Consider the following 20,059-nt stretch of genomic DNA (forward strand, 5'->3'; position numbering starts at 1 on the left):
CTATTCCTCGTAAATGTTGGAATAACTATCATTCAAAAATGTCAAGAGAGGGGGAAAAATGACTATTTCTCTGATTTTCGTCAATACAATCCCGAAATGACAAAATTGACACTAATTTATGTTATTTCCACATTGTGACAATTCGTTTAAGACCCCACTTGCCTATATTTCCTCTTAATTAGCACCTTATTAACACTATTATTTATCAATTACAACTATTCTCTATTCCACATGTACAATTCAAACAATGTTTTTACTGATCCGAATAGCACAATTTTCACAGTAATTTAAAAACCACTATTTTTTCTCTATTCTTATTTACTATTCACAAATTTCGCTATTATAGCTATTATAGTTTTTATCCAAACGTACCCTAATGTCTTTATTAGACCTTAACTTTTAATACATTAATGACTTAAAATTTAAAACTCATATATTAAAATAAATAGTTATATATGATTTATATGTCAATTGTGACACAATCTACTTGTCTGTTTGACTAGATTTGCAAAACATATATTTATTAAATTTAACAAATTTCTTGAATTGAGATATATGCAGGTTAATAAGATCTATAATTGCAACGAGACTGTTGAGATTTTTTCATTTGTCTTTGAGATAATTGATTACACCATTGTTTTAATGAATGCTAAGACTTCAAAATAAATATCTACTCTTTACAAGTTTTCCGAAAAATGGTCATATGACGAAATCGGATACTCGAGAATCGAGATATGCCAGTTTGAAGATTGCTGAAGTTCCACGACACTTGATAACCGTTGTGATGGTTGCCACAACGGTTGGCCTCTGGAGTTTTGGCAGAAATGTGGACCTCAGAAATGAATTTTTCCTTTGTGCAACGGTTCCAACCTTTAAAATGGTTAGCATTTTTCAGCTCTGCATACGTTTTATATTTTGAATGCCATTTGGTCATACGAACTCCGATTTGAGTGAATCAAGGCTTTAAATTTTCAAGAAACCGAGATCTACAACTTTCATGTTTTAACTTCATTGAAATTATGAAGTGATGGGTCTCTATGGGCCATGGAAGGCAGATGTCCAATATAGTAACGTTTAGATTTGCTTCTCTCCCTATATATAGAAGCAAATATTAGATTTTCTCTTGTTGCTCCAGCCGCCAAACTTATCATCTCTTGCTGAAAAATAAAGCCACCTTGGTCGTTTGATCTTGAAACTTCAATACTCATTCAACAACCGAAAATATACTCCACCATACTCAATTTATTGTGAGAATTAGAGTGATTTGTGAGAGATATTTTATTCATTCAAGCATTAGAGCGTGCATGCTTCTCCTATATTAGAGCCTTTAGTGCTCTTCAGTCATTTTCGTGCTCAGGCCGTGTGACTTCACAAGCTTTGTAAGGGCTCACCGGTCTCACCTTGTACTCTTTTCTCATTGGATAAAGAAAGGCGAGTCATCAAAAAGGTCGCGAAGTTCCGAAGATACAGGCGTTAGTACCAAACTTTGTAAACAACTTTCGTATCAAGTGTCTCTAAACTCTACTATTTACTTTTATATATTTGTTTAAAGTTATTATAGTTTCTGTCAATAATAACTTGTAGACACGTTAGATAAAATAACTTGGATTTAAATTTTGAAAATGTCCTATTCATCTCCTCTAAGTGACTTTGGAACCAACACTATATTATTTTATCTATGTATATGCAAAAAGTCAAAACAAAAATATACTAATGTTTTGAATAATTAACAGACGTTGATTTTTCAACTTTCTTATTGATATAAAAATAAAACCAGAAAAGTAATATTTTGTATGTACATGTAAAAAATATATATATATATTAATCTTATATAACAATTTTATTTTGAGATTTAACAAAACATCCTATTATTATTTTCAAGTATTTATATGACTAATGTTGATAATTATTCCGCGAGAGAGCTTCAACTAAGGTTTTCTCCGAGAGCCTTTCAAAAGATTCAGTAGATTTTTATGCGGTCGCAGTTGAATAGAACTCAGCTCCATGTATGGAGACAGGGGTGAGTAAATCGCTCATAACTCGTGAGCCGCTCATAACTCGCTCATTAAAAGCTCGCCTAAACTCGCTCATTTATCCGCTCATTTAAGCTCGCTCATTAACAACTCGCTCATTTACTTAATGAGCAAGCATGAGCATGACCTAACTCGCTCATAACTCGCTCATTAAGAATTTGCCACATCTAATCCCTGCCACATTTAATCCTATGTAATTCTATATAACATCAACCTTGCCTCATTAAGATTGATAGATAGTGAGCATAGTTTCATATTTAATCCTGTGTAATATAGTGAGCACAATGTAATATTTAATCATGTGTAATATACTAATATTCATAGTTTCATATTCATTTTTTTTTGTAAATCGGCAGAACCAAAACCTCCGCTTAAAGCTCAAAACAAGTAATAGTCATAACAACTCGCTCATTTAAATGAATTATGACAATTTGTTGGATTTTGTTATGATGACTTTTAACAAATTTTGTTATGTGTGGGCACACTATATAATTTTGTTATGAGTCATAAGTCATAACTCGTGAGCCGCTCATAACTCGCTCATTAAAAGCTCGCTCATTTACAACTCACTCATTTATCCGCTCATTAACAACTCGCTCATTTACTTAATGAGCGAGCATGAGCATACCCTAACTTGCTCATGCTCGCTCATTAATCACCCCTATATGGAGTTACAAAATTAAAAAACAAAGACCTGACGAAAATAAACAATAAAGGTACTGTAACTCGTTGTTATTAAAGTATTTATGTGATTATATACCTATTGTGTGAGGTGATTTGGGTGGATGCCGAAACCATTAAATAAGAGGTTTAGGTCTTAGTTAATTAAGCTACTAAACTTGAAGAATAGTTATTTTAGCACCAGCACTACAGTACTCGTACTCAGAAAAATAGTATATTATGGTCTCCACTAGTTATATAGTCTCAACTAATTATTATTCTAAAATTTCAACAACATCATTTCTCTATGGTCCCCACTAATTATTTAGTTTTCCTTTTACAATCTACGCACTTGTTCTCGAGTCAATCTTTCTCTAACAAAAATAGTTGACTTTATAGGAATAAATACTTTTAGTACTTAGATATCAATACTTTCAGTGTCATATGTAAAAAAATACTTAGATATGTACACAATCGTAGTTATAAATACTTAGAAGATAAGATATTAACACCTAAAAAAAATTAATACTTTGATGCGTGACTTGTTATGATTATCCATTTTCGAGTTCCCCAATCATCCCCGCGTCAGCCTTCCTCTAACAAAAATAGTTGACCTCATATGTATAAATACTTCAGTGTATAAAAGTATAAATATTTTTAATACTTAGATATTAATACTTTCAGTGTCATATGTAAAAATACTTGCAAGTATAGGTATGAATATTTGTACAACGAGGTATAAATACTTGCGCAACGACGAGCCTGAAAGTACGTCATCATATATCTCATTTGAAATAAAAAATTGCTTAGGTATTAATAATATGGAAAAAAAATTAAAATTGTGGAGATTTTGAAGTCCCTGCAGGAAGTTATCTTTCTGCATTTAATTTTCTGTGGTCCCCCACAGATACAGTGCTAGTACAGTCCTGTGGGTACTATTATTTTCGCACTACAGTACCCACACAATAAATAGTTCACATCATAGCTATAAATACTTCCATATATAGGTATAAATACTTTCATGCATGGATATTAATACTTTAGAAATTTATTTTTTTACATTTAATTTTTGATGGTCCCCTTGCGGGTACAGTGCAGGTACTGTTATCAGCTCCCAAACTTATAATAATTAAATTTAGAGGCAGACTAAACTTAAACTGCGTCTCTATGTTATTTAAGTTTAGTTCGCCTCTAAACCTAACTCGTGTGATTTCAATTTTTTGTCGATATATTTTCCCACTCCATCATCTTTTGAGCAAACAAGCAATATTTTTATAAATTAATTTCAGACTCTATGAATTAATTTTGTCAGCACAAGTTATATTTTTGTTATGGTTAATAATTTTTATTCTCTTAATTTCCTCGTGTTATCAGCACCGAATATAAGTAGTTTCTCTTTTGTTATGTTCATGTTTGCAAAGAACAAATTGATTGATGTACTGCTATTTTCTATTTCAATTCAATTGTCAATTAATTTGTAAATTATGTGTTCATTCCTTGCAATTTTTAATTAAGATGTCGTTTTATTTTCATATATGTAGTGTTTTTTTCACCAGGTCATTTTATTTTTAAATTTATCTCCAATTAAGATTGCATGTAAAAAGACAACAAATTAACTCAAGTCACAAGTTTTAATCAATTATAAATTTACTGAAGTCATAACTTTAATTAATCCCTTCACCTAAATTATAAATAATTAGAAGTTCTTAATTTTAAACATCAATCAAACACCACCGAATATTACCTAAATGATACGGTGGATCTCTAGACGGTCGCGATTGAATATATCTCGATTCAACGTAGAGCCACTTAGAGCATCTCCAATCCAACAATTGAAATTAATTGTTAAATAACAATTATGAAAATTTTAGAAATTAAGCAATTCACTCCTACATTGGTACAATCAACCAAACAATTGATAATTAAACACTTGGCCAATAAGAATTAAACATTTGACCAACTCATCTTTAGAAAAAGATTTCTTATTAAGCAATTTTTTCCAACAATTGCTAAATAAGCAATAGCCATACAACCCAGCAATTACAAAAACAATTGACACATCAGCATAAGCAATCCATAAGCAATCACTGTTGGAGATGCTCTTATGACCTATTATGTGAAGATTAAAGCAGATCTACACCATATGTAAGACCGCCAATAGATGTAAGACAGCCAATAGATTAATGAGAACTTTTTATTCATAGTAATTATAAAATTGAGATCTATGGAAACAGATGGAGTACTTCGTTTTCAATCAATATAATAAGATCGTCAGCACAGATTACGATTCACATTTTATGAATATAAGACAATGCTCACGATCTTTCTTTTTTTTTTTCTTTTTTGCAATGAAAAAGAAAAAAAAAGTGGATTGTGAAATGTAGATCGTAATCCGTGTTGACGATTTTATTATATTGATTGAAAACAAGGTACTCTATCTGTTTCTGTATATCTGAATTTTATAATTACTATGAATAAAAAATTCTCGTTCCACTAGCATAGGGGCACGAGTTCAGATCTCATAAAGTAACTCAAAATTTGAGTTTAAATTCGGATCGTCCAATCATAATCAGAGCCAATCCGGCCCCAGGTGAAATGCAAGGGCACTTTAATATTCGTGCTAAATCAGATCGGACGGTCCTCATATGAACTTAACATTTGAGTTACTTCAGGGTATCCAAATGCCAGCCGTCACAGCATACAGATCTTGAAATTTTGTCGCCATCTGGTGGCAATTGCGTGATTAAATGAAAGACAAAGATCTAATTACGTAATTATACTTATCGTAGTAGGTTTAAGCAGACGGAGAGTACGAGGGTAGTAAGACAGCGAGCGAGAGAAAAACCTCTCCTGTTCGATACGAACGAGGAGCGCTCAACCTCGCCGCTAAGCTACCTTTCGATTTCCTCTTGTAAGCTTACAACGCTAGTTCTTTATCTAATCTCAAGCGACGGAGATGGCTCAGGTGGTGGCGGACACAGCGTTTCTCTCTGGTCTGAGCACCGCATCTGTTGCTCAGAGAAGAGGGGTTGGTTCTTTGAAGAAGTTCTCGGCGAGATCTTACGCCGAGAAGGGGTGGCGGAGGTGTAGAGGCAGTGCCCGTGCTTTGCGAGTTGAGGCGGTTATCAGCAAGCCACCTCCGGCTGAAACTGAGGTTGTTCCTGTGTCGCCTGAGGATTCCATCAAGGTTGCTTATTTGTTTATCTTCTTCTCTGTTTCGGTTCATTGCATTTTGGATTGGTGTTAATCTGTAAGTCGAGGCCATACAGATTGATGCAAGCTTAATATTCTGTAAAGTTGGTAGAAGAAGACCAGAGGTTTTAGTTCATAAGCTAATTCTTCAAATTGAGTGATAGTTGTGGTACTAGTTTGAATATTGTAGTTACTTCTGTCTTTCTGATGACGGCCATAATAGATTTGGATTTTTACTTTTCAAAATTGAATCAGCATTTGCATTACATTTTGGAATTGGATAAGGCTTCAAAACAAATAATTTAGCGATTTTAAAGTTAACTAAAAAATTTTTGAGCAGGAGGAAGAGAATTTCCAGCACTTGAAAACAATCCAACAGCTGGGGACAACTTTCAACAGTGGTGTCTTTCCAAAGCCAAATGTGAGGCGCAAGACAAAGATAATTTGCACCATTGGCCCCTCAACTAATACTAAGGAAATGATCTGGCAACTTGCTGAGGCCGGCATGAATGTGGCCCGCCTCAACATGTCCCATGGGGACCATGCCTCCCACCAGAAGGTCATTGACCTGGTCAAGGAGTATAATGCCCAGACAAAGGATAATGTCATTGCAATTATGCTTGATACCAAGGTTTATCTTATGCCTTACTTTATTTGTACTTCTTACTGATCATGCTAATATTATTCTTGTTTAGTGAATTGATAAGGGCCGACACAAACAAAAGGAAAATAGGAAATTGTCCAAACACTGCTAACATATTAAACAATTAAAAAAATGTATACTGATATAAATTTTCCCGGTCTATAAAAGGGGAAACAACTTCTGGGACCAAAAGGTACACTAAGGGCGGTTTACCCAACTTTTTTGTGGCTGGATTCTTTTCTCTTGTCTTTAAGATTTTAGTATGTAATTATCCCATTTAAGGAGTAATAAGTTCTGAGTAATCAACAGTTATGCCAAAAATCTGAGGATAATGCCTCGGATTAGAAACAGCTATTGTTCCGTGTTAAACCTTCTTCCACACACAAAGCATGGCAGTGCACAAACACAAACACTAAGAAATGAAAAACTAAAAATAATATATACATTTTGCCTGCTTCAAAATACCCATCAGAAGTACAGGTGTTCATACAGGACAAGTTTAAGGCTATTGTGTTTGATTACGTTTATATCACACAACTTAGATTGTGGTACATAAAATATTACCTTTCCAACAAGGAGGGAAATCTCATTTGATTTTGTTCTGTATGCTATATTGTTTACCTCAGGGGCCAGAGGTGAGAAGTGGTGATTTACCAGAGCCGATAAATCTCGAGACTGGCCAAGAATTCACTTTTACAATAAAGAGAGGAGTTGGCACTGACACATGTGTCAGTGTCAATTATGATGATTTTGTCAATGATGTAGAAGATGGTGACATGCTCCTTGTTGACGGTAAATGGAAAATATAAAAACACCTATATTTATTTTTCTTGTTTGGGTATATTAAAACTCAACTCATGGTAGTTCTTTTCAGTGAGACCATTTAGGTTCAGGTCAATTTTAGGTTTTGGGTCTTGGATTTTGGTGTTATTTTTTTAGTTGAGCCGTACCAAGTTAAGTTCAACTCCTGTTAGGTTTTCAAGCTATTCAGGTTCCATCATCTGGTCATGTTAGTTTATCTTATTAGAACCTGATCTGGAGGTGCATTTGATTTTTCTTTTTAAACTTATTATTATCTTTGTTTTTTTGTTAAATCACGTTGTAGATTCTGGTCTAGGGGTCAGATTTGGTTCTTGGTCTGTTTTAGGGTTGCCAGTAGGGGTGTCAATGGCACCCTTTTATCCATTTACCTGACCCGTACCATATTTGATAAGACGGGTATGGATGAGTTTTTTTTTTTCCCGTTAACTTATCGGGTACGGGTAAGGGTAAAGTTTTTTTTTCGTTAGCATAACGGGTAAGTGTCGGGTAATGACCATTTCTTACCCGTTACCCTATAGGTTAATTATTAAAAATAAAATTATATATATAAATATATTTATATGGAGATGATACATGATACGATAAAGTTTTGTACTTTACCAAATTTCCATAATACAAATTAGTTGTATTCATTATTCATTTTTCTTCCTTTTTCTTGCTTTCAAAAATATAATACCGAAAGCACAAATCGGGATGTCAATGACACCTTTTTATCCGTTTACCCTACCCGTACCTTATTCGAAAAGATTGGTAAGGGTAAGATTTTCTTTTTCTTTAGCTTATTGGGTACAGGTAATGGTAAAGATTTTTTCGTTGTCATAATGGATACGGGTATTGTGATTGGCTTTCATTTCTAGCCTACCCCAACTTGTTTGGGACTAAAGGCCTGGTTGTTGTTGTTGTTGTATAATGGGTGTGGGTATGAACATGCTTCCACCCGACCCGTATCGTACCCGGTGACACCCCTAGTTGCTAGGGTTCAGGTATGCCTGTGTATATGACAATGGGAGTTTTGGAAATGTGTCAAATCAAGTATTTTTTTTTATTATAATTTAACCACAGCTTGAATGAATTTTGATACTTTAGGAGGAATGATGTCCCTTGTGGTCAAGTCAAAGACTGCTGATTCAGTAAAATGTGAGGTTGTTGATGGAGGTGAGCTGAAGTCTAGACGCCATTTGAATGTGCGTGGAAAGAGTGCAACACTGCCTTCCATCACTGGTAAAAATTGCAATAATTTAGAATTTTTCTTGAGCTGCTCTTTTTAGAGGTATCTAACAATCATTGCATTTTTAATGAATATTTGTATCTAGCCCACTGATCTTATGTTTTGTTAATTGATTATTATCGAGGTTGTGAACTTAACCTCAAAATCTGTCGGTTCAGCTTCAAACAGCAATTTTTATTTCAAGTTTGTATTTATCTGGGTCAGATCAAGATGTTGAAAATTGTTAAGAAAATGAACACACCAAAAATCAACTTCTTAACCTTCAGTTTTCAAACTCTTGATGATGTCCAAAAGTTACTGAAAGAATTATAAATTTAGAATGTAAATGCTTGGCTGGTGAAGTACATCAAGATCATTAGTTTGAATTTGTTGTTTGAATCTTATGTTTTGTTAATTGATTATTATCGAGGTTGTGAGCTTAACCTCAAAATCTGTTGGTTCAGCTTCAAACAGCAATTTTTTTTGAAGTTTGTATATATCTGGGTCAGATCAAGATGTTGAAAATTGTTAAGAAAATGAACACATCAAAAATTAACTTCTTAACCTTCAGTTTTCAAACTCTTGATGATGTCCAAACGTTACTGAAAGAATTATATATTTAGAATGTAAATGCTTGGCTGGTGAAGTACATCAAGATCAGTGGTTTGAATTTGTTGTTTGAAGCTGGTCCAACCAATTTGAGGTTAAGCTCAGTGATCACGATCCTTTTGGTGACTAAACTCTCCCTAAAGTTTGATCCCTTTTCCCAAAGCTAAATATTTCACTTTGTTGTATGGCTTCTTATTGAATATGTGGAACCAACCACAAAAAAATCATAGGGTAATCTTCAGTAGCTTGGTTAAAACCATATGCGGCTTCTAAGCAAAAATATATATGGGTTGGGAGTCGCCATGTGTGTGGCTCATTTGATTTTATACTTTATAGTAATTAATCTCTTCCATTGCAGATAAGGATTGGGATGACATTAAATTTGGAGTAGATAATCAAGTGGACTTTTATGCTGTATCTTTTGTGAAGGATGCAAATGTTGTACATGAACTGAAGGACTACCTCAAAAGTAAGTGTACAGATTGTTAATGACATATTTTTCCTTTATAATAATATTTTGTTTGGACATCTCAACCTACTCTTACTAGATTTCATTTGGTTCTTTCTTTGGTGGGTAAATTTGTTTCAATCCTTCCTGTTTCATTTTTATTTATTTTACAACTTCTTTCCATTATTTCCCCTTCAGGTCGTAATGCAGACATTCATGTCATTGTGAAGATTGAGAGTGCTGATTCAATCCCTAATTTGCATTCCATCATTACTGCATCTGATGGGGTAAGCATTTTGCATTAGAGGCATACGTACATAGCCCAAACAGTATCGACATATGACATCGTGCAGAATCTGTAAACTACACCATCTGAAAAAGGGGGGGGGGGGGGGGGTGCTATGGTAATCTGCTCATATGCATTAATTCTTCTATCCTATTACAGGACACCACACAACACTTGAGTGGTATGAATTGGGATATTAGTATCATCATCCCTCAACTAGCCATTATATCTGTCATCATATAGTTTTTTCTTTGTCATTTGTCTTCTCTAATTAAAACATTATCATTTGTCATTTGTAGGCTATGGTAGCTAGAGGCGACCTTGGTGCTGAGCTCCCTATTGAGGAAGTTCCTCTCCTTCAGGTACCTGCTTGCTTTTAATCATTAAGTGATATGCAATAAGCGACTCTTGGTATAAAGAAAGAAATCACAATACTATAATCTCTCCTGTATGTTATAGGGATAAAAGACTCCTGGAGTATTTTTTTTTTTTTTTCCTTTTTGCATGTAAATAATCATGAGTGAGGCTATGGCACTACGCTCAGCAGATCTTGGTCTGTACTACGGATCAATATTGTTGTTTTCAAAGTTCAAATAGTCAATCTGAACCACTCAGCATGATCTCCATATGAAAATGTATTTGCGGACTAAATTTTACATTTTTTAGAATTTTTTTACTGTTTTTTTAAAATAGGTAGAAAATCACTTATCTAAAGATTCTAGACCATTCAAAAGTAGTTTTCTACCTATCTAAAAAAATAGTAAAAAATTTCTAAAAAATGTAAATTTGATAAGGAGATCATGTTGAATGGTAATATTCACTATGCGTAGTACCGTAGCCTCACTCAATAATCAGTCTTTGGTTATGATTTGTTAGTTGTTACACGTGGACATATAAGTGCATACGTACATGTGCAGGAGGAGATAATAAATAAGTGCAGAAGCATGGGAAAAGCTGTGATTGTAGCTACAAACATGTTAGAGAGCATGATAGTGCACCCAACCCCAACTCGTGCTGAGGTGTCAGATATAGCCATTGCTGTACGTGAAGGTTCTGATGCTGTTATGCTTTCTGGTGAGACTGCTCATGGAAAGTAAGTGCAACTTGCTTTAGTTAAGTTCGTCAGTTCTATTTTTCTTTAAGACTAGAGAATAAAACATATATATTTGTAAAAGGAAAAAGAACTCAAGTTTCTTGTTATGTTGAAAAATTCCTAGCTTAGTCCGACATAATTGTCTTAAAATGCTGTTTAAATTGCACTGTGAGAGATTACAAGAGTTACTTCTGAAACTCCATAAAATGGAAAATACACCATCCACAGGGACCATTGATAATATGCTAAACTTTCTATTACCGTTGATTTTCAGAACAACTGGTTAATTAACAAAGGTTTTGAATTTCTGGGTACATTAAATTATAGCTGTGATGGTAATTACCCAATTACTATGAAGGACCCTAATTTAACCCTATCTAGTTTCAACTCTAACTCAATTCATCGGGAATTTATAAGACATGTAATTCAGCTTGAGCTGTCTACTGCTTAATGTAAATTTTGACCTGATCTGTAAGCAATGAGCTGGCCAAAAGAGAATAACATAAGTTGCTATCTATTTAGTATCTTTTTACTGGTATTTTACAGATACCCATTGAAAGCTGTTAAGGTGATGCATACTGTAGCTTTACGCACTGAGGCAACTGTTGTCGGTGGAGAGAAACCTGAAAACCTCGGTCAGGCTTTCAAGGTTTTGAAAATTATTCATCTCTGCCCTTATCTCTGTCATTTATGACATTCTTTTTTGATTAAAAAAAAAGTTCCTACAGACATGTTAGGCATGCAACCGTTGCTTGTCAGAAAAAAACAACATGATTTGTTTACATTTCTCCTTTTTTTTTAATTCTTAAGAACTTAATTCTGAAAAAAGTAATTAAATAAAAGAATGGAGTACACACAAGCCCCATATCCTCTCTTTTTTCCTAAGCTATTTTCTTGTTTTTTCAAGGCCACAAAAACCTTCTGGAGGGCCATCCTAAAATTTCCTCTCTTTTTGATTGTATTTTTCCACCTTTTAAGATGCACATGAGTGAGATGTTCGCGTACCATGCTACAATGATGGCAAACACTCTTGGCACATCAATTGTGGTATTTACTCGTACCGGTTTCATGGCCATTCTACTCAGCCACTATCGTCCATCTGGCACCATTTTTGCCTTCACCAACGAGTAAGCTATTACAATTAATGTTATTGTACTTTTTTTTGTGTTGACCAGCTTGTTCAATAAATTGTTATATACATTTATTTGGCTGTTAACATTTATTTGTTTCTGTAGTGAGAGAGTGAGACAGAGATTGGCCTTATACCAAGGCGTGTGCCCAATCTATATGAACTTCGCTAAAGATGCCGAGGAAAGCTTTTCTGAGGCCTTATCACACCTTCTGGTAACTTGACTTTCCCTTTATTTATAGTTTAAAGGAGCATAAATTATGCAATCTAGCTATTGTCAATTCTCAGTTATGGAGTTAATCTCAGTTTTTCAATTGAGCCTAATTAACCTTTAATGGTGTAATAAAACCCTAGTTATCCTCTATTTAACAATTATGTAATTTAGCTCAGAACAAGAAAACAAACAAATAATGGAATTTACCGTGGTTATGTAACAGCATTGCCAAATCAACCTGCAAATACAGTGGATTTTCCTTTGGTGCAAATTATCGGTTTGAAACTTTGAATAAAATATAAGAGATTATTCTGTTAACTATATTACTCAGAAACATGGTATGGTGAAAGAAGGAGAGGAAGTGGCTCTTCTTCAAAGTGGCAGACAACCGATTTGGAGGTCGCAATCAACTCATAATATTCAGGTTAGGAAGGTCTAAATAAACCGTGGTTAGGTATAAAGCCTATAAGGTATTATCTAACAGTGCAAGGCAAAGTGACTATTTCTGACGAAGAGGGGTTAAGCCTGTAGGTTTTATTGTTTGCTCATTGTAGTCATCTAAGAACAGGTGGTGTTAGTTGTGTTTTGGCATTGTTCGTTTTTTTATTTTTTGTTTATTTATGTTATTATTTTCCTATGTTTTGGCAACTCTTAACATTGTAGTTAATAATTGAAGCAATTATTTATTTTTGCTCTTGTGATGATAAGTTTTAACAATTTGTATCAATAGTCTTCAAAGACTACTTTTGTGTTGGCAAGATGGCTCTGAGATCTTTTGTATCAAAAGGTCTGAAGATCTCTTAATTTTTTTTTTTTTTTTTTTATGCCTCAGCCACTGTGCTACACAGTGCTTGGCGAAGATCTCTTAATTGTAAAAGGAAAAGTGAATATTAGTACAGAATTCTCTGCAACACACGTTTTTAATAATAGATACACCTGGAATGTATTGAGCTGATACTGGTTTTTGCTGGGGTCACTCAATTTCCTGTTCCCCATCTTTGAAAATTGTTTCAGTTTGTAATAAAAACATTGAACCCCATTGTAATATGCATCCAAACAATATGTGTGCTATTAAGAATAGTTAGAATAGTTGCTATTCTCTATTCCTTGTAAATATTGGAATAACTACTATTTGAAAGTGTGAAGAGAAAAAAAATGTTTACTTATCGAATTTCCGCTAATACAATCGTGAAATTATAAAATTAACACTACTTCTGTTATTTTCACGTCGTAACAATTTATTTGAGATCCCATTTACCTATCTTTTCTCTTAATTATCATATTGTTAACACTATTATTTATCGATTATAACTATTCATTATTTCAAATGTACTAATACGAATAGCACTATTTTTATACTAATATAAAAATCACTATTTATTTTTCTGTTCTCATTTGCTATTTTTAAATTTCACCATTCTAACTATTCTATCTTCCATCCAAACTTATCCTTAAATACTATTTCATAGTTTGGAAACAAGGAAAACTGAATGACACTGTATTTAATTATTTATAGACATCTTCCTGGTATTTTACAATATAGTCAGTTTGTATGTTTAACTTTCTTTTTTAGAGGCTCATGAATTTCATTCGAGAACAATTCTGAATACATTACGGATCAAAACTTTTTTATTACATCCAAATGTAATATCCTGAAAAAGGAAAAAAAGAAAGAAAGAAAAGCCCAGCAGTACAAAAACGCTCTATATAAGAAAAAACCAACATCGCAACACAAACAAACTGGCATCGCCTCATTTATTTTAGTGCCACCTCTAACAAGGAACATTTCTAAGTTACAAAGGAATTAAACATTACGCACAAACCTCAACCTATTATGATTAAATCAAGTATCATATACAAAACATTCTCAACATGATCCAATCAGTGAGCACAAAAACCATCCAAGTTTATACTGAGTCTCTTGCATTACCCTTCTTATGACATTTAACCATTGTCACAATGCCAAAACAAAAGGAGAAAAGAAAAATAAAAATTTGCCAACCCTAATTCCTGAATCCATCATGACCACCATTGCCGGCCAACAATGCCAACAAATTTCCACCATGAACTCTTTTTTCAGTGCCAGAGACCGAAACTGAAGCCAAACTGCTCTCTAACGGGCTTGGGTCGTACACATAACCGTCTGCACCAAACAAACCCTCTTTCTCAGCCTTCAGTGCAGCCTCTAACAAGGACATGCCTCCATGAACCCGACCCTCTTTACCCGTTTCAGGCCTAAATGCCGCGCCACCACGCACACAGGCATCTTCTAGAAGCTCTTTGCAATAATATATTGTTCTTGTTTTGCAAGGCCTGGAGTCTCCTTTTAAGACCTTCAGTTTGTTGCTTGAATTACGCTTCTGACGAATTGTCAGTCCAGAAGAGCAGGAAACTGATTTTTCCGGAGATTTATTCATGATCGAAGAGAGGCGAATTACCAAAGAGAGTAATTTCTAGATTGGTAGAGGAATATTTATCCATTCAATGGGCACAACACTGTTAAAAAAAAAATTATTGCTATGTTAGGTTCAGAGGTTGAGAGAGGTGCCTCCACTGACAAATCCAGAGGTGTCATGCCGGTCCATTTGAATTACCTTCAAATTTATGAAAAGTAAATTGATTCTCAGATACAGTTTACAAATTTTTCTAATTTTCTTTGGTGAATGTCAGAAAGGATTTTGCACTTGAAAAGGAAAATTGAAGTGGCTAGTAGTGAATGTTTTCATTCCACTAGCTTTATTCCCCAAAGATGAAAATGCAATGTAAAGGGAGCATTTATTTGGTGCCCACGAATATGTTTTTCAGGCTTCTTTTATGATGAAATGTGTGTTATATGGTGCTATTTATTAATCTAAGGAACTAGAAGAAAAATATGGTATATACAAAGAAAAATACAAACAACGCACGCAACATGTGCTCGGAATCAGCCATTCCTTGTACGTGTGAGTTTTATACACCCTTTCTAAAAATATAAATATATTTAAAGCAGCTCAATCAATGTGGCGACTTAGGACAAAAATGGAAATTAATAATTTAATATCCAATACATAATTTCTGGGAGACCAAAATTTTTTTAGCCAATTTGTCGTCTAGAACTATAATTCATGCATTGGGATTCAGTAACCTTATCCTAATTTATGCAAGGTAGATAGAGGATTTATACTCTGGCTCCTAATTAAAACCAACCGACTCAAGTAAACTGATATTAATACAACTTTTACATAATTAACTTTTCATTTCGCAAAACTTGCCTAAAATATAAATTAAATCAAAATAACATTGATTTATAACTAGGGCAAAGCAAGAAACGAACTAAAATATATAGACCAAAAGTTGACCTGTACTAGACCTGTAAAGCTATATACTAATCACAATGAATTAAGAAGTAGCTAACCAAATCCATTGATCAAATAAATCTTAGATCACAAAATTAAGATCTAAACACGAGAATCGAGATAACTCCAGCAGAGGATTGACAAATGAACCCAGAAACCAAATTCGGCTTCAAAATCGGGGATTTTAGAATAAAACCCAGAAAAATAAATAAGCACTTAATTACCAATTAATTCTAAACTACAAGTACCAGAATAAGATGACCAAAAGAACTGCTCTCGCTGAGGAGACAGAGAAAATACATACAAATCCTAGCGGAGAAAGCGAGAAAAAAGTAAATAAATTCAACAACTTCAAATCAGAAGATAAACTCACCTTGGATCTCCACTTTTACAATCGTTAGAAACGGGATCCTGTAAAAGCGTCTAGCTGGGGTTTTAGAACATGTATACCCTCGAGGAGGATGGGAAGAGAGGAGGCGCGCGCGCGCGAGAGAGAGAGAGGGAGGCGGAGATATGGGAGACGTGAAAAATTGGGGACGGGAACAGGCAAATAAGAGAAGTTATAAGAAGGTGTGGATACAAATATTGTGAAATACTAGGGAGGATTTAGTAAGAAAGACATATTGGAGCGAGAGAATAAAAGACAGTCGAGCACGTTGGATGTTTCAGATCCTTCGTGGCTAATTATTTATTCTTTTCTATGTGCACATTATAAAGTGGCTGAACTGGAAGCATAGTAACGAGTTCAGTTAATTCAACATATTCCAAAAACTGTGATTTGGATGTAAAATAGAAATAATTTGAATATAATTTGTAACATGAATAATATGTCATAATATTAATATTTTGGCAAAATAATAAACAAAAACTGCTTCATAATTTTTCACGAATAATATGAGATATATAGCATGTTATTCCTACAATTAGTAAGATTTTAAACATGCTAAAAAATATATATGATATAATACATAAGATTTTTTTTATATTGTTTAGAGCTTCTATTTCTTTTTTTAAGCATTGAAGAAATATAATGAATTGTTAATTTTTGATATCTTCGAATTTGTTTGAATTTAAAAGGAAAAAGTAAAAAAAAAACTATTAGTTATCTTATATTTGGTTTGAATTTTAATGTAATATAACAATCCTTGTTTTATTATTAGAAGATTTAGGACATCATTAATACGATAATAAGAGAGATTCAATGTCTGAGATTTTGTAAAATCGGAGAGAATGAAATTAATCTCAATTACTAATTACTATTCAAGCTTTTAAATAACGAAACTAAATGATTGAATATTCTATACATCAATAAGCATTGATCCATAGTTACTATCTATATTATCATTCTAGTTTTATATTTACTAAAAATGTTAAATAGCATTGCAAATTACAAAAACAAATTACAAGCATACTTATCGCAGTCACATATTTTTTCTCTCTTCTGTACAATAGTTAATACATCTTTCGCATTTGCTTGTTTTAGCAAATGCGAAAATTAATATGAAGACACATGTGACATGTTCTCACAAAAATAATCACAAATATCATCTCTTTAGATCAATGGTTTAAATAGCAACTATAGCGGTATAACGGTACAGTTAAAAAAAATAAGCGATTGCACTAAGTGGCTAGCTATATATCGCCCATAGCGCCATAGCTTTTAGGGCCTGAAAAAGCTATAGCGTAACTATAGCTAGCTATTTAGAACACTGCTTTAGATAGAATACAGAGAGTCAAAAGTTTAATTGTCATAAATATAAAATTTTATAGGAAAATCATGTAAATAAAAAATTTCAAAGATGTTTACTCCAAATCAAGAAAATTTATGTTTCTCAATACGATATATATTTATTCTTTCGCAATAAAATCATAGATATACTCTTTATTGCTTATACAATTCAACCACCCCATAAAGCAAAATAAATCACTAAAAAAAAGGTGCAGAGCCGCAGGAGATCAAAATAGAGGTGCCGACTCGCCACCGTCTGCGCTGTTGCATCCGACGTGGGTCCCAACGACGCGGCAATTATGAGGCGAAACAAAAGCGTTACGGAAACGCGAAGAACCAATATCCAGGAGACACGTGTCCTGACGCCATCTCTGGCGTCAGATCCCCACTCGGCATCGTCTGGCCAATAGCCGCCATATTTAGTGACCTGCCGGTGGGGCCCACCTTTGCAAGAACAGTCCTTACCTACCTATATTCTGTTTTTTTTATTGTTTGTTTTAATAAAGTACAACAAACAGATTAGTAGAAAATTATTTGACTTTTGATTGTTTCACTCTTATCTGCGTTTTCACACGTCCTGTTTACATCAATGAAGTATATTTTTAACAAAAAATGAAAGATTTTTTTTGGCAAAATTCGACTTGTCAATTGTCATAGCATAATTCTTTTCCCCCACCAGGCGGGTTCGGATCCCCTAAAGTAACTTAACTTTTGAGTTTTGGATCATGATCGTCTGATTCGAATTCATTACTTGAGATCACTTCGGGATTCAAATTTATTACTTGAGATGTGTGCACTTCATTTCAGATGAATTATCATGAATTAGAATTGGACGGTCCGGATCCAAAACTCAAAAGTTGAGTTACTTCACTGAATCTCAACTCCCACCATATGCGGGCTGTTGGATCTTAGCCAACCATTGAGATTCGTACTTGCTTGCTGATCGTGAGGTTGAGATCGATTGACAATTTTACTGATGAAGAAAATATCGATCGTAAGATAAAAGACATGATCTATGCACTGACATTTTTATTAATATCCAACTTTAATTATAAATTATCAAATAAGCATCCATTTTTTAGCTTTTATTAAAAATACCAAAAATGAACTACTAGGTTCACGGTTTGGAATTTTTATTCCGAATTGTGAACCTAGTGGACTTTTTGGATTTTTTTTTTTTAGAACAAAATTACGAAATCCTGCGGTTTGGGAGATTTTTGAATTTTTGAATTTTTGAATCATAAATGTAACCATATTTTATTGAAAACATCAACAAAAACACAAAATACTTTATAACTACATTTTTAACATTTTAGAAGATTTGTATATGTAATTCTTGATATATCTCTTTGAATTAAAAAAAATAAATAATAATTACCGTGTAAAGAACATATATTGAAAATCTTAGGTAATTTCATTGATCTTTGAATAATAAATGAAACTGTAATCCATTAAAAAAAAAAGCAAACGTACGCACACAATAAATAGTAAATGCATTTTAAAATAATTATATGGATAATTCTTGAATAATCTCCTAGGCTTTTGAAAAAAATAATTATGAGCATGTAGAGGGAGATATATTGCATATTATATTATGTTTTTTGTGATCTTAAATATAACCATAATTAATTTAAAAACACAAATTACATACAATGAATGTACTGAAAATGCGTCCTAGAAGAATTACAAGAGTAATTTCGAATATATCTTTTAAAAAAAAAGGCAGATTTCCTGAGCATATTTGTTAGAAGAGAAAGAGAGTATGGATGCGTCATCGATGTTTTAGCAATGAAACATCGATGCACTTCTGCCGTCATTAAGTCAGGCATAAAGCAACGGTGCATTATCGATGTTTTTGCATGGGAGCATTTTTTTTTTAAAAAACTTTGAACGACCGTAACTTTGGCTAAAAAAGTCAAATTTATGCGTACGACCCCAATTGGAAAAGAGGGTAGGGGCGAGACAGTTGGGACCTTACCTTAGGGATCATCCCCAGGCAGTTGACATAATCAAAATTGCAAAAAAAAAATGTCGTTTAGTGTCTCAAAAATTCAGTTTAAGTTTTGTTTTTTATGAACGATGGACATGCAACGACCAACATTAGTTTTTTTTATCATCGGTAGACATAATTTAATTAGAATTGGGCGGCCTTCACTAAAATTTACCCGGTAAATAAATCAAGAGGGAGATGTAGTAACAATCTTTTGTGACAACTTTTTAAGTACGTCCGTCAATTAATGAAAAATAGTTGCTAGACCTCTATTTTTTCTCTTTAAAAAACTTTGAAAAATAATTATTTGTCTCAAACCACAAGATTTCAAAATCTTGTTCTAAAAAGAAAAAAAGAAAAAAAAATCCCAAACCGTTATTCCAAACCATGAACCTAGTGGCCTATTTAAGTATTTTTAATAAAAGCTAGAAAATAGGGATAAATTTGATAATTTATAATTAAAGTTGGATATTAAAAAAAATATCGGGTAATAAACATTTTTTTTTATAACGTCGTTGCAGATAAATTTTGTATGTTTTTTTTTTACTTGAATAAACTTGCATAATTTTAAACAAAAAAAAATATTCCTATTTATTTTACTAAAATATGTTAACAATTGTTTGAGGGTGAGTCTATGGTACTATGCATATTATGATTTGTTACCGTGCT

General features: G+C 33.3%; 2 protein-coding genes and 1 long non-coding RNA gene across 3 annotated transcripts in view; 2 read left to right on the plus strand and 1 right to left on the minus strand.

Moving 5' to 3' along the window:
• Positions 1-20,059, plus strand: part of LOC144546670 (hevamine-A-like) — an 82,956-nt gene that overhangs the window by 4,114 nt on the left and 58,783 nt on the right. The gene's annotated exons all lie outside the window — the stretch shown is intronic.
• PKP-BETA1 (plastidic pyruvate kinase beta subunit 1) lies at positions 5,421-13,053 on the plus strand. Its single transcript, XM_078295506.1, has 12 exons — positions 5,421-5,880; positions 6,226-6,516; positions 7,155-7,320; positions 8,437-8,571; positions 9,525-9,635; positions 9,813-9,901; positions 10,200-10,262; positions 10,818-10,993; positions 11,540-11,642; positions 11,972-12,120; positions 12,229-12,337; positions 12,668-13,053. Exons 1-12 carry the CDS (start codon positions 5,650-5,652, stop codon positions 12,773-12,775), a joined length of 1,731 nt encoding a protein of 576 aa, XP_078151632.1. The 5' UTR covers positions 5,421-5,649; the 3' UTR covers positions 12,776-13,053.
• LOC144546797 (uncharacterized) lies at positions 14,148-16,291 on the minus strand. Its single transcript, XR_013508880.1, has 2 exons — positions 16,045-16,291; positions 14,148-14,930 (listed from the first exon to the last, which is right to left on the minus strand). It is a non-coding gene; the product is annotated as an uncharacterized LOC144546797 (long non-coding RNA).

Source organism: Carex rostrata, chromosome 30, assembly GCF_964058835.1.
Source record: "Carex rostrata chromosome 30, lpCarRost1.2, whole genome shotgun sequence".
NCBI lineage: Eukaryota > Viridiplantae > Streptophyta > Magnoliopsida > Poales > Cyperaceae > Carex > Carex rostrata.